Source organism: Vitis vinifera, chromosome 10 (genome assembly GCF_030704535.1).
Source record: "Vitis vinifera cultivar Pinot Noir 40024 chromosome 10, ASM3070453v1".
In the NCBI taxonomy this organism is placed as follows: domain Eukaryota; kingdom Viridiplantae; phylum Streptophyta; class Magnoliopsida; order Vitales; family Vitaceae; genus Vitis; species Vitis vinifera.
Genome location: NC_081814.1, coordinates 8900386 through 8916163, shown reverse-complemented (window position 1 = coordinate 8916163; position 15778 = coordinate 8900386). Strand labels below are relative to the sequence as shown.

At 37.1% G+C, this 15778-nt stretch overlaps 1 protein-coding gene across 1 annotated transcript; it reads left to right on the top strand.

Annotated features, from left to right (window-relative positions):
• Positions 1-324: 324 nt before the first annotated feature.
• On the top strand, positions 325-1854 carry LOC100265745 (uncharacterized). The gene is made up of 3 exons (XM_059740432.1): positions 325-360; positions 645-1229; positions 1314-1854. The coding sequence occupies exons 1-3, from the start codon at positions 325-327 to the stop codon at positions 1491-1493; spliced, it is 801 nt and encodes a 266-aa protein (XP_059596415.1). The 3' UTR covers positions 1494-1854.
• Positions 1855-15778: the final 13924 nt, after the last annotated feature.

Sequence of the window (15778 nt, the reverse complement as noted above, 5' to 3'; positions counted from 1 at the left end):
TTTCTATAAGAAAGTAGTTTGAAATATTAAAAAATGTTCCTAACGCTTTTCAAAATCATTCCCAAACTGGTTTTTCATTTAACAATTATTTTAATTAATACTTAAATTTTTTAAAAATTTATCAAACTTCTAATTTTGTAAAGAAATTGCTTCTAAAGTACTATAAAAAACACCCCTAATTCTCTAGGGGTCATTGATAAAGATAAAGATACATAGAAGAAAAATATTGGAATTGTGGGACACCTATACTAAAAATGGGGCAAAGTTGATGAGAGGAGGAATGATCTATATATGAGGTTGATATAGAAAGTCAGAGAAGATAAAATGATATGGATATATGGCTATGAGGAAAAGGGCAGGGTACGACTCCCCATAAGGTTGGATGAATGACCCATGAAAAAGATAAGGTTGTAATAAGGGGTAATTTTATTTACTTTCCCTAAAGTTTCAGTTAAATACATTTAGTTCTTATAAATTTGAAATTTTATTAAATATCCTTTTTATTTTTCTTATTTCTTATTTTCACCCATCTTCCATTTCATTCAAAATAAAGGAGGTACATAATGAAATTTCAAACTTATAAGATGTATTTAGCCAAAAACACAAAGTGGAAATGGGCCAATTGCAATGACCTTTTCATCTAGTTTTGGTTTGGGTTGGGTCAGGGACGACCCAAGTGTTTCATTGGGCCAGATTCAACCACTGGCCCGTTTACTTTTCAACCCAAACCAACAAGTCCTTGCCTCTGTAAATTCTGCATTTCCGACTGTCCGACCAAAATCAATGGCCGGAAATGCATCGTCTTCTCTCACCCTTGTCTTCCTCATCATCCTGATCGCCGCTCCGACACCCTCCGGCTTGTTCTTTCCAACGCCTTCCCTAGTGTCCCTGGGCCACTCACTCATGACTCGCGTGGCCAACCTTCGGGCCTCCAGAGGGGACCATTCCGGCGCCGAGCGAGCCAGGGCAGTGGCGGCGACGCTGGAGCGATTAGAGTTAGCGTTGGGGGGGATGATGTGGTCTACGGGGTGGGACTACTTCAGAAACTACCCTTGGGGGAGATGAAGGGTGCCGTTCCGGAAATGAAGGAGTTGCTGAGGTGGATGACAGAGTTGAGTCGGACGGAGTCGGGTGCGGAGAGGGCGGCGTGGGTGGTGCGAAATTACCAGAGCGTCCTGACGGTATCCAATTCGATGCTAGGGAAGCTCCTCCAGGAGTTTCGTCAATCGGTAAGCTTTAAGGGCCATATTAATGAAAAGTTGAAACTATTTCGTTTATTTTGAGAAGCGATGTAGTATAATATTTTTGGGCAGGGGGCGTTGAGGGAAGTGGTGGAGAAGTTGAAGAAAGAGGTGACGGAGGGCGAATTGCTGAGAGATTGTCTTGAATTGGTAAGCAATGACTGGAAAGGCTTGATCCAAGTGCTTAACGATCACCTTTCACAGTCATCTTCTGATTCTACTTCAGCTTCCGACCACACCGCCGAACTTTAAACTTGAAATTGTTGAAATTTGAATAAATGGACAGGTTTATATGAAGTTGGAGGGTTCTATGTCACTCAAAGTAATATACATATACATATTTTTTTTTTTGGATAGGAAGTCGCTTAATGTAATATGAATTCCAACTTCTCAAATTTTTCTTTTTTTCTTTTTTTTTTTTGGGCCAAGCCTTCTGGCTTTGATTTGCTCAAATATGGTCCGGCTGGGTCTGATCTGATGAACACAAACTCAACCATCAATCCGAACCAACCTTTCCCTTGTGAAATACAATCCGAACTACAACTATAAATTTTAAGCACTTCCGTTGCATCCAAGAGGTGAAATAAAGATGCTCCTCTTCTTTTGATAGCAATCTTATAGTGAAAGAGTCTAATATCGGAATATAAAAATATTATCAATAAGGAGTCACATACATGTAGCTTAGAAGTCTTCCCCATGGTTACCAGATTTACAAATTCTCCTCAAGGATAATTATTATTTCCACACAAGAAAAGGTTGTGAAAATTTCCTTTCTTGTATGGGGGGCTAGATATCTCGTCCATTTTATCCTTTACTTTATATTCTATGCTTATTCTATTTATCTTTTGCTCATCCTATGCTTGCTTATATCAATATGCAGTCGAATTGGATTCCATTATTCAAATAGCACTATTAATGCATTTTATGATATTGACATTTAAATATGGTAATAGTGACACGGTCACACTACTTCGGTTTAAATTAATATTATCCCTCCAAGATTAAAATTTCTTATTTTCGAGGGTGAATTTATGAAACTTGGTCAACCATTAACAACTAGGACTAATATTGATGGATTTAGTACGAGTCATACTTCAAAATTTGACTATCTCATAATTCTAATTGTGTCATTTGTTTGTCTTTTTATCCTATTATTAATTAAATTTTAACTTTACTTTTTTAAAATCAATTTTTTTAATAGTTTTTTTTTGCTTTATTTTCTACAATTATTATTATTAAATATTAATACCCTTATTAATATTATTGTTTATGTTATTAACATTATGTTAATCATATTCTTATTATAATTAGTATTAATATTGTACTTATTATTGTGAATATTATTGATATTATTAATATTATATTAATACCTTTGCTTATATTTTTATTATAATATGTCATCTACTACAAATCAATCCTAAAAAATGTATTTTTGTTGTTAATTCATAATACTAGTAGGTTTCAGATAGTAATTCACTAAGTATGTAATGCTAATGCCCTGTAGAAGTCAAGATATAAGTATGACAAAAAAAAAAAAAGATTTTACAACATAAATACACTAAAATTACAATGCATTATGATAAAATATAATTTCCTTTTTTTTTTTATATTATTTTTTTGCACAAACAAACACTTGTCAATAGTTGTTGTATACTTCTCGATATTCCATTTACTACAAACCAACTATCCAAGACATATCTATATATATATATATTGGTAATAAAAATGCACTTGACATTTGATGTTAATTTATCGGTATGGTGTATTAATATAGAAATCAATATGTTAGAATAAGATACCTTTACAACTATTAGGTTTGTTGCAACATGCTGGTATACATATATGTATTGAATTTATAATACAATTACATTAAAAGTAAGATGTATTAAGGTATGAATCAATTTTGATTTTTATTAATTATATATTGGTAGATCCCAAAATTTGTCCAAAACTTATTTTACATTATTTTTTTGGCCCGCTCATACCCTTTAAATTTTAGTTTTTTATTTTTATTTTATTTATTTTATTTTACTTGTATTTTTATTTTTACTTTATTTTTTCTTCTTTCTTCTTTCTTTTCCCACTTCCTCTACTTTCAACTCTACCCACTCCTTTATTTTTCTCTCATTTTTCTCTCCGTATCCGAATGACCATATTCCCACCTTTCTTTTTCTTTCTTTCCTTTTCTTTTCTGTTTACCTTTTTCTTTTTCTTTTATTTCATTTTCTTTCTTCTTCCAGTTTTTTTTCTTTCTCCACCCACTATGTTATTCTTGTCTCATTTCTTTCTTCATACTCGCAAACTTTATGACCAAATCCCTCCCCTTCCCTTTTCTTTTTCTTTTCCTTTTATTTTTCTCCACCCACTCTTTTATTCTTCTCTCCTTTCTCTCTCTATACTCGCAAACCCCATGACCAGATCTTCATTTTCCTCATTTTTTTCTTTATTTCTTTCATTGTTTTCTCTTTTTTCCTTTCTTTTTTCTTTCTTCTTCTCATTTTTTTTCTTTTTATTTCTATTTTATCTTCTACCTCATTCTTCTTTTCTTTACACCCATCCATCCTTATAATACTACTGTTGAGATTGAGTGCCTAAAAGCAAGACATGATGTAATAAAGTTAAACTTAATTGTCTCTTTGCTATCCTTTTGATGTATTGACATTGATTTGAAGATTCAACCCATATTTCTTATACTGTACATGACTTATGTGCATTAGAAGTTGCATAAAAGATAAAAGTCACAAGTTTCTTGTAAGTAGATAAGTTGTTTGCAATTGATTCATGGATTTAGACAATTCAACAGAGACTGTAGGACACCACCTCTTAATTGGAGGGATGACTTATCTTAACCATCAGGATAGGTTTCCTATGGTAAGTGTACTAATGTATGTAATGGACACCGAATAAGACCTATGGTGAATCATGATGCAAGAATATTCACCAAACTATTATACTGCATGAACTGTTAACCTTTGAGAGGATATTGAGGTTATATCAAAATCAACATGAGACTTTGATCTATGAGTGAGACCTTAAATTGGTCATATATTTCTATGGATTGGGTCACTGTTGATGGAGGCTGATGACAACTAGTATTTTCAATAGAGACACCATGATATTTAAAGAGATTGAGACAATGTGTTCTCTTGGGTGATTCAAAGGACATGTAATCATGAAATCTATGACCACAATAATTTTTTAGTGGAATTTGACATATATTTATTGGAATTAGAGTATGTTAGTTGATCACATAATAAATGAGATTTGTGACTCTAAGATTTGAAAGGTAATCTTGATAGTTGATAGTATTACTTTGTTAAATTATGAACGATAGTTTATAAAGAGTCTGTATGTAGTGGATAGTAGGTCACAGACCTGAGCTTCATCTCATTGTTATTTATATAATGTATTGGAGTGCAATTGATTCTTTTTAGTGGAATGTTGAATAAATTTTAGAATTGGATTATGACGGAGCCAATACTCCTATGAGTCCTAGTGGTCCATGTTCTGAACTTATATCATAGTTTTAAAAGGCTCATGGCGCACCAAGGCTCAAAGTAGTCCTGGACCCTGAGGCGCAAGGCACATCTAAGGCGCGGGCTTTAGTGAAGTGAGGCGCACCCTAATTTACATATATATTTTTATATAATATAATCAAATTTAACAATCATTTATTTGTCCTAAACACATAAATCATCAAATATCATCCAAAACTTCAATTTAATAAACAAAAAACATAAAAATAAAGAGCTCCAAGCATAAAAACAAATCCAAATCCATATTGCTAATTGCCTAATACATATCCAAATCTAAAGTTTCCAAACCTAAAGGTCCAAAACATGAAATTTGTCCACAATTCAAAAACATCATTAAAAAACACTTAAATCACAAATTTGTCCACAACAAGCAATCATCACTCCTCCTTTAAATCAACAAAATCATCATCATCATCATTTCCATCACCATATTTGTAACCTTCTCCATCTTCTTTATCTGTTGAATCAACCATGCCTCCATCTTCATCTTCATCTATTAGTGAATGAGAAGGCAAAGTTCTAGAACTTGAAGCTATCCCCTTTGTTGGTGGTATTATGCTTGAGTTTGCTCTAGCTCTAGCTCTAGTATCAAACCTAGCCTCCTCAACTCCAGTAGCTCTAGCAACATCACCCCATGTCAAATTGTCATCATCAAATACAAAATCATCTTGTGCACCTCCATGAGAATCCTCATATTCCATTCTCCTTATCAACCATTCATTGCTATCATCTATATCTTTCAAGGAAATTGAGTCAATGGTGTTACGTTCGTTGTATCTTCTCTTCAAGGCTCGATTATACTTAATGTACACCAAATCATTCAAGCGTTGATGATCTAACCTATTTCTCCTTTTGCTATGAATCTGCAAAAATTCATAAGCTCATAAATATATTTTAAAGTTTTAACTTTTAAGTTACATTCAAGACTCTATTAGACTATTACTTGTAATTATTTTGGATTTGGTCACTTACATTTTCAAAGATGTTCCAATTTCGTTTACAACCGGATGCACTGCATGTTAAGTTGAGGACTTTCATTGCAAACTTTTGCAAATTTGGAGCTGAAGCTCCATATGCAGCCCACTATTCAGCTGTAGTATAGATATTAACAATTTAGTGAAACAATTTACCTATTTTAGCAAAAATACAATCTAATCATTTAAATAAACAAAACTAAATAACTAACCTGGTGCTCAAGTCTTTCTTGTCCTAACAGCTAACTCATTCCCGAATAGTCCTTGGGCATTTGTGAACAAACTCACTTCGACCACAACTTTTTCTTGCTTAGCAGGGTCTCTTGTTAGCCTTAAGATGCATTTATACAAACCACTCATAATCTCGGCATCATGCTCTATTTCTGGCTTATAATAGAAGAATTCCGAGTTCAAAAAGTACCTTACTGCATGCAAAGGCCGATGAAGCTGAATCTCCCACCTCTTATCAATGATATTGAAGATTTCTTTGTACTTCTCTTCATTTCCATTAAAACTTCTCACAATTGTATCCTTAGCTCTATTCATGGCCTCATAAATGTATCCCATAGGAGCTTTTTTTTCACCATCAACCAAACGAACTAGGGGACCCGAAACCTTTAAGCAAAACACAATAGTGTTCCAAAATGAAGGCATTAGAACTATGTTTGCTATAGTTTTCCCTTTCTGCTCTTTTGCCCATTTACTATCTGACCAATCCGAGCTTGTAAACATCTTTCTCAAATTGTTTTTTTGTTCATGCAATCACGATAATGTGATGAAAATAGTTGCAAACCGAGTCTTAGCAGACCTAAGCAATTCCCTTTGTCCAATAAACCGCCTCATCATGTTGAGTAGCCCTGAGCGATTATAAATATACCCATTTAGTGATATAGCCTCTCCAATGTCCTTTTGATATTTGGTAGCTTTCCAATATCTTCCAACATCAAGTCAAGACAATGTGCAGCACATGGTGTCCAATACAAATGTGGGCGCTTTAATTCTAACAACCTCCCTATATGACATTGTAGATAATAAATTTACATAAGTTCTCAAGATAAATAATTCAAATTTTAAAAGTAAATAAAAATTCAAGAAATAGTATTTATTACCTGCCATCACATAACTTGAGTGATTATCTGTTATAACTTGAATGATATTCTTCTCTCCAACTTGCTCTACCCATTTGTCAAGTAACTCAAACATCTTTTCTCCCGTCTTAATCATTGAAGAAGCATCAATGGATTGCATGAACACGGTTCCCTTTGAACAATTAACCAAAAAGTTCACCAAAGTTCTCTCTTTCCTATCGGTCCATCCATCCGACATAATTGAACATCCATTTTTCCCCCATTCCACCATATGATCTTTCATCAAATCTTTTGTGAGAGCCAATTCTTTCTTAAGGTTAGTAACTCTTACCTCATGAAAAGTTGGTCCCTTCATACCCACACCATATTGGCCAATAGCCTCAATCATTGGTTGGAAACTCGGATATGTGACGACATTAAATGGAATAGTGATTACTACTCAAAAAGTGCTATTTGATAGCCTTTAATTAATCCTTTTTAACACTTTTGAGTAGTAGTTTAGGCCTTTTAACTCAATTGGCATGTTAAGGATCCTTTAAAGCAATTTTGATCACTTTGTGCAAGTTTTGGTGTTTTTGTTAGTATTTTGATCACCAAAGCAAGTCAAGAATGAGGAGAGCTATGAGGAATCTTGGGCAAAGCTTAGAATTCAATTGCCAAGAGTGAATCCGGATTGCAAGGAGAAAAAGCAAAGAGAATCTGTCATGAAGCCTATTCTTGATGACAGTCGTAGCAGCCACTTTTGGAGCACTTTCTGAAGTCCAAATGATGCAAGTTATATACCATTTCAAAGCTCAGGAAGTCAACAATCCAATGCTTCAAACGGTACGCGATTCGGAGTTGAAACGAAGAAGTTACAGCCATTACAAGTCAGTCACTCTAAAGTGTTGCGGAATCAGCCTTTTGTTGCGAGAATTTCGCAACACTTTTGTACAGTAAGGTGTTTCTCCTTCTAACGATGCACGAACCATGCCGCGAGAAGGGAGCTGGAAACTTCAAGATGGAAGCCAACTTTGCAGCCTGGTGAAGATAGCTCGGTCTTGCGAAATAATTTCGCAGCCCTCTTGGGTGTCTGCGAAATTTCGCAGACCTCACTTTTCTCCTGCGAAATGGCTCCGGAAGCCTCCCGAAGCTTGCTACCGACATTGGGAGATATTTTCCATTAGATTTTTGTTGTCTAAATCCCAAAATACTCCTTGTAAACCACCAATTACATGATTCCTTAGTTTTTAAGTTAGTAAAAAGACCAAATATCAGTGTAAGAATTAGTTTTATATTAGTTTGGTATAAATACCTCTCGAGAGCATGTTCTCAGGGAGGAGTTCCTTCTGTAACCATTTGGTAAGCAAGTAAAGTATTTTCTTTCTACTGCCTTACCTTCTCACTTTGTATTTTCATTTTATTTCTAAGTTATGAATTCTCTGAGGAGTTTTCCCCAGAGAATGAGTAACTAAACCTCCAATTCCTTGGAGCTAAGGTTGCCGGGGAAGGTTCCAAGTGCAAAAATGCAAAGCTCTGTGGTTTTAGCTAGTAATGAAGAGGAAGTGAAATCCTTTAGTGATTTCAATGTTTTTAGTTAACTTAAAACACTTTGGAGTCACCTGGGCCAACACTTGGTAAGGCAAGTGATTTCCAACCGTGGAAATGCACTAGTTTACCCCTTGCGAGCCTCTGGTAGGTGACTTCAGGGTAGGATTTTCTGGAATTACCAACACTTGGTAAGCTTTTGGACTCCTAGGAGGCATCCATTAGTTATCTCTTGCGAGTTTGTGAAGGGAAGTCCAAGGTTAAAGATCACCTTGAATGGTAAGTGCTCGTGAGAGGCATGAACCATTGCAAGTTGTATCAGTGAGAGAATTAAAGTGAAATCTAATTGAAGGAGTCTCTGTACATCACCGGTTAGAGAATTGACTATAAGTTGAATCTCTAATGCGAGGAAATGAACCATCTGACCGGAGCTATGTCTTTTGCATGAGGGACCACCCCAGTGAACCTAAATCTCCAAGGAATGTTTTTCTTCCTAAATTATTCCAAACTTCTGTTAAGTTAGTTAGTTTAAGTCTCAACCTTTACAAATCAAAGTTTGTGTTTTATTCCTTAAGCTAACCGTGAAATGAAACAAAACCAATTCACTTGGAATTGGTATCCTTGATTGCTTGCAAATCATTCCCAGTGAACGATCCTTAGAGCCACTATACTATAGTAGCTTTGTATTTGCTACCCTAGTGTATGGTGTTATAGGTATAAATTTTGTTGATCACTTCCTCAATCAAGGAGCACCAGCTGAACACAAATCAGCTGAGACACCAATTGGGCATGAGTCAAATGGCGCCGCTGCCGGGGAATGAGTGTCAAGTTCATTGTGATACCATTTTTGAGCACTTGTGATTTTCATCACAAGTTGGTAAAGTTTCTTTCACTTTACTAATTTTCATTCTCTCTTTGTTTATTTACAATCTAAGTTTATCTTTTTAAAATTTAGTCTAGTTTAATTTTGCTATTGTAGCCCTGTTTCTTTTGTTGTCCTCTGTTTTTGTTGTCCTCTGTTTTTATTTTAGTTGCAGCTGAATACTAGTTGTGTATGCCCAAGTGGATACGAGACATTGGAGGTAGGCTTGTTAAGTGTGATACACCTCAGAAAGGAGAATTGGAAGTAATCTTGAATATCATGGAGGCTGCACCTGAAGATCAGCATAGTCACCAAGGTCGTCAAGACAATCTCAATGAATTCAGATCAATGAGGGACCGTATGCATCCACCTCGTATGAGTGCACCATCATGTATAGTGCCCCCTACAGAGCAGCTAGTGATCAGACCATATCTTGTTCCACTTCTACCAACTTTCCATGGGATGGAAAGTGAGAATCCGTATGCACACATCAAGGAATTTGAAGATGTTTGTAATACATTCCAAGAGGGAGGAGCTTCAATTGACTTGATGAGGCTTAAGTTATTTCCTTTTACTTTAAAGGATAAGGCCAAAATATGGCTTAATTCTTTAAGGCCAAGGAGTATCCGCTCTTGGACTGATTTACAAGCTGAGTTCCTTAAGAAATTTTTTCCTACTCATAGAACAAATGGCTTGAAAAGGCAAATTTCAAACTTCTCAGCTAAAGAGAATAAGAAATTCTATGAGTGTTGGGAAAGATACATGGAAGCTATAAATGCTTGTCCTCACCATGGCTTTGATACTTGGCTATTGGTGAGCTACTTCTATGATGGTATGTCATCCTCAATGAAGCAACTCCTCGAGACAATGTGTGGAGGAGATTTCATGAGCAAAAATCCAGGGGAAGCTATGGATTTCTTGAGCTATGTAGCTGATGTTTCAAGGGGATGGGATGAACCAACCAAAGGAGAAGTGGGAAAGATGAAGTCTCAGTTGAATGCTTACAATGCAAAGGCTGGGATGTATAATTTGAAAGAAGATGATGACATGAAAGCAAAGTTGGCAGCTATGACAAGAAGATTGGAGGAGCTGGAGCTGAAAAGAATGCATGAAGTGCAAGCTGTTGCTGAAGCACCAGTGCAAGTGAAGTTGTGTCCCAATTGTCAATCGTTTGAACATTTGGTGGAGGAGTGCCCTGCAATTTCAGCTGAAAGGGAAATGTATAGAGATCAAGCAAATGTTGTTGGACAATTCAGGCCCAATAACAATGCTCCATATGGAAATACCTACAATTCTAGTTGGAGGAATCATCCAAATTTCTCATGGAAGGCCGAAGCAACTCAATACCAACAGCCGGATCCACCATCTCAGCAATCTTCAAGTATTGAACAAATAATAGCTAATCTCAGCAAGGTAGTGGGAGATTTTGTGGGAAAGCAAGAAGCCACCAATGCTCGAGTGGATCAAAGAATGGACAGAGTGGATCAAAGAATGGATAGAATGGAGAGTATGTTGAACAAAAGAATGGATGGAATGCAAAATGACATGAATCAAAAGTTTGATAACATCCAATATTCAATTTCAAGGCTTACAAATTTGAATACACTGCAAGAAAAAGGAAGATTTCCTTCTCAACCTAACCAAAATCCCAAAGGTGTCCATGAAGTGGAAAGCCATGAGGGAGAATCATCACAGGTGAAAGATGTGAAAGCTTTGATCACTCTAAGGAGTGGTAAGAAAATTGAGCAGCCAACACCCAAGCCACATGTTGAGAAAGAAGAAGAGATGAAGAAAGGGAAGGAAATGGAAGATAAAGGCAGTGAGATCAGTGAAGAAAAGAAGGACTCTGATGCAACAATGAAAGTAATTCCAGAGAAGGAGCTTCTGAAGGAAGAAATGCTGAAGAAATCAACTTCTCCACCTTTTCCTCAAGCATTACATGGGAAAAAGGGGGTTAGAAATGCAGCTGAAATCCTAGAAGTATTGAGACAAGTGAAAGTTAATATTCCACTACTGGATATGATCAAACAAGTTCCAACGTATGCAAAATTCCTAAAGGACTTGTGTACTATCAAAAGAGGATTGACTGTAAACAAGAAAGCCTTCTTGACTGAGCAAGTAAGTGCAATCTTACAGTGTAAGTCTCCTTTGAAGTACAAAGACCCTGGAAGTCCTACCATTTCAGTCATGATTGGAGGAAAGGTAGTGGAGAAAGCCTTGTTAGACTTGGGAGCAAGTGTGAATTTGCTTCCATACTCTGTCTACAAGCAATTGGGACTTGGAGAGTTGAAGCCAACAGCAATCACTTTATCTTTGGTAGATAGATCAGTGAAAATTCCAAGAGGAGTAATTGAGGATGTATTGGTTCAAGTGGATAACTTCTACTATCCTGTAGATTTTGTTGTTCTTGATACAGATCCTACTGTAAAGGAAGCTAATTTAGTTCCTATCATCCTTGGAAGGCCATTTCTTGCAACTTCAAATGCAATCATCAACTGTAGGAATGGGCTTATGCAACTCACTTTTGGTAATATGACACTGGATCTAAATATTTTCTATATGTCTAAAAAGCAAATCACTCCGGAAGAAGAAGAAGGTCCAGAAGAGCTATGTATTATTGATACTTTGGTAGAGGAGCACTGCAATCAACATATGCAAGACAAGTTGAATGAAAGTCTTGTGGATATTGAGGAAGGTTTTTCTGAATCTCCTAATGGGCTTGCTACTCTACAAAGTTGGAGAAAGATAGAAGGAATTCTACCTTTGTTCAATGAAGAAGAAGAGGCAGCTGTTGAAGAAGAAATTCCAAAACTCAATCTGAAGCCTTTACCTGTGGAGCTGAAATACACATATCTTGAAGCAAATAATCAATGTCCTGTTGTGATATCCTCATCTCTGACCAGTCATCAAGAGAATTGTTTAATGGAAGTTCTCAAGAGGTGTAAGAAGGCAATAGGATGGCAAATATCTGATTTGAAAGGCATTAGTCCTTTAGTTTGTACTCATCATATATATATGGAGGAGGAAGCAAAGCCAATCCGTCAATTTCAAAGAAGGTTGAATCCTCATCTACAAGAGGTGGTGCGAGCTGAGGTGCTGAAGCTACTTCAAGCAGGAATCATTTACCCTATTTCTGATAGCCCTTGGGTGAGTCCTACTCAAGTGGTACCAAAGAAGTCAGGGATCACAGTGATTCAAAATGAAAAAGGGGAAGAAATTACTACACGCCTCACTTCAGGTTGGAGGGTGTGTATAGATTATAGGAAGCTGAATGCTGTCACCAGGAAGGATCATTTTCCATTGCCATTTATTGATCAAGTGCTGGAGAGAGTCTCTGGACATCCATTCTATTGTTTCTTGGATGGGTATTCAGGGTATTTTCAGATTGAAATTGATTTGGCAGATCAGGAAAAGACCACTTTTACATGTCCATTTGGAACATTTGCTTATAGAAGAATGCCTTTTGGTTTATGCAATGCACCTGCTACATTTCAAAGATGTATGTTGAGTATTTTCAGTGATATGGTGGAGAGAATTATGGAGGTTTTCATGGATGACATCACCGTATATGGAGGTACATATGAGGAGTGCTTGGTTAATTTGGAAGCAGTTCTTCATAGATGCATTGAAAAAGATCTGGTGCTGAATTGGGAAAAATGCCATTTTATGGTACGTCAAGGAATTGTCCTTGGTCATATCATCTCTGAAAGAGGCATTGAAGTTGATAAAGCAAAGGTGGAGCTTATTGCCAAATTACCATCTCCAACAACTGTCAAAGGAGTAAGGCAGTTCCTTGGCCATGCAGGGTTCTATAGGAGGTTTATAAAAGGTTTTTCAAGTCTTTCAAAACCTCTTTGTGAGCTGTTAGCTAAGGATACTAAGTTTATATGGGATGAAAGGTGTCAGCATAGCTTTGATCAACTGAAGAAGTTTTTAACAACAACTCCAATAGTGAGAGCCCCTAACTGGCAGTTACCTTTTGAACTGATGTGTGATGCCAGTGACTTTGCTATAGGAGCTGTGCTTGGCCAAAGAGAAGATGGGAAGCCCTATGTGATTTACTATGCAAGTAAAACACTAAATGAAGCTCAGAGGAACTACACAACTACAGAGAAAGAATTGTTAGCTGTGGTATTTGCTTTGGATAAATTTCGAGCTTATTTAGTGGGGTCTTTCATCATTGTCTTTACTGACCATTCAGCCTTGAAGTATTTATTGACAAAGCAAGATGCAAAAGCAAGGTTGATTAGATGGATTCTATTGTTACAAGAGTTCGATCTTCAAATCAAAGATAAGAAAGGAGTGGAAAATGTAGTAGCTGACCACTTGTCAAGGTTAGTTATAGCACATAATTCCCATCCCTTGCCTATCAATGATGATTTTCCTGAAGAATCACTCATGTTCCTAGTGAAAACTCCTTGGTATGCTCATATTGCTAATTATTTAGTAACTGGTGAAATTCCAAGTGAGTGGAATGCACAGGACAGGAAGCACTTCTTTGCCAAAATTCATGCTTACTATTGGGAAGAGCCCTTTCTCTTTAAGTATTGTGCAGATCAGATTATTAGGAAGTGTGTCCCTGAAGATGAGCAACAAGGGATTCTATCTCATTGTCATGAGAATGCATGTGGAGGCCACTTTGCCTCTCAGAAAACAGCCATGAAGGTATTACAATCAGGGTTTACTTGGCCCTCTCTTTTCAAAGATGCCCATATCATATGTAGAAATTGTGATAGGTGCCAAAGGCTTGGAAAGCTAACAAAAAGAAATCAAATGCCTATGAACCCCATTCTGATAGTTGAGATATTTGATGTATGGGGCATTGACTTCATGGGACCTTTCCCAATGTCTTTTGGTAATTCTTACATCTTGGTGGGGGTAGATTATGTTTCTAAATGGGTTGAGGCAATCCCCTGTAAGCAAAATGATCACAGGGTGGTTCTCAAGTTTCTTAAAGAGAACATTTTCTCAAGATTTGGGGTGCCCAAGGCCATAATCAGTGATGGAGGAGCTCATTTTTGCAACAAACCTTTTGAAGCTCTGTTATCCAAGTATGGAGTGAAGCATAAGGTGGCCACACCTTATCATCCTCAGACTTCCGGGCAAGTTGAGCTAGCTAACAGGGAAATAAAGAACATCTTGATGAAAGTGGTGAATTCCAACAGAAAGGATTGGTCTATTAGGCTTCATGATTCATTGTGGGCATATAGAACAACTTATAAGACTATTCTTGGGATGTCTCCCTATCGTCTTGTCTATGGTAAAGCATGCCATCTCCCTGTGGAAGTTGAATACAAGGCTTGGTGGGCAATAAAGAAGCTGAACATGGACTTGATCAAGGCCGGAGAAAAGAGATTTCTAGACCTTAATGAGATGGAGGAATTGAGAAATAATGCTTATATCAATTCCAAAGTTGCAAAACAGAGGATGAAGAAGTGGCATGATCAACTCATCTCCAACAAGGAATTTCAGGAAGGGCAAAAAGTTTTGATGTATGACACAAGGCTCCATATTTTTCCTGGGAAGCTCAAGTCAAGGTGGATTGGTCCATTTGTTATTCACCGAGTATATTCCAATGGAGTGGTGGACTTATTGAATTCCAATGGCAAGGACAGCTTTAGAGTCAATGGATATCGTCTCAAGCCATTCATGGAGTCATTCAAATCAGAAAAGGAGGCAATCAACCTCCTTGAGCCTCAAAAAGCCTAAGTGAAATGGGTTTGCTGGGCGTGGTTTTACCACAGTCCAAAATTTTTTGTAAATTTTGTAAATTTTCAAGTTGTTTCCATACTTTTGATCTTAGTTTTTGATCTTAAATTATGTTTTTAGGTGTGTTTTAATCGTTTTATATGATCCCAGGTGGAAGAAATTTCAAGGGGATTGAAAGAAAAAAAATCGGGCCGAAATTGGAGCCGAAACAGAGCAAAAACAGGGAAGAAACAGAGCTCTGCGAAATTTCGCAGGGTGAAGGAAACCTCTGCAAAATCGGCATTTTGCTGCCAAACCATTCCGCAGCACTGTAGAAGCCTCTGCGAGTGTATTTCGCAATTGCGAAAGTGGATTTGGCACACGAGTGCCACTTCGCAGAACAGTAGCATCCATTTCGCAGCTGCGAAACTCATTGCGAAATGGAAAAGCATGATTTCGCACCAAAAGTCCCATTCTGCAGGGCATTTCGCAATTGCGAAAGTGGTTTTGGCACACGAGTGCCACTTCGCAGCACAGTGACATCAATTTCGCAGCTGCGAAACTCACTGCGAAGTTGCTGCGAAAATGGCAAGTTGCTGCGAAATTGCCGTTTTGTTGCGAAACTTAAATTGACCCCTGGGCTTCCGTTTTTCCTATTTATACCGGTCAAAAGTGCTGCGAAAAGGGTTTCAAAAATCAGAGCACCATTCTCGCAGCCTCTTCGTCTTCTTCACCAAGCCGCGCCGTCCGTGTCTCCCGTCGTCTTCTCCGTTTAGCAGCGCCGGCCAAAGATCGATATTCCAAAATGGCACGAACGCGAGGAGCAAAATCTTCATCTCCTTCGAACCGCAAAAGGAGTCTG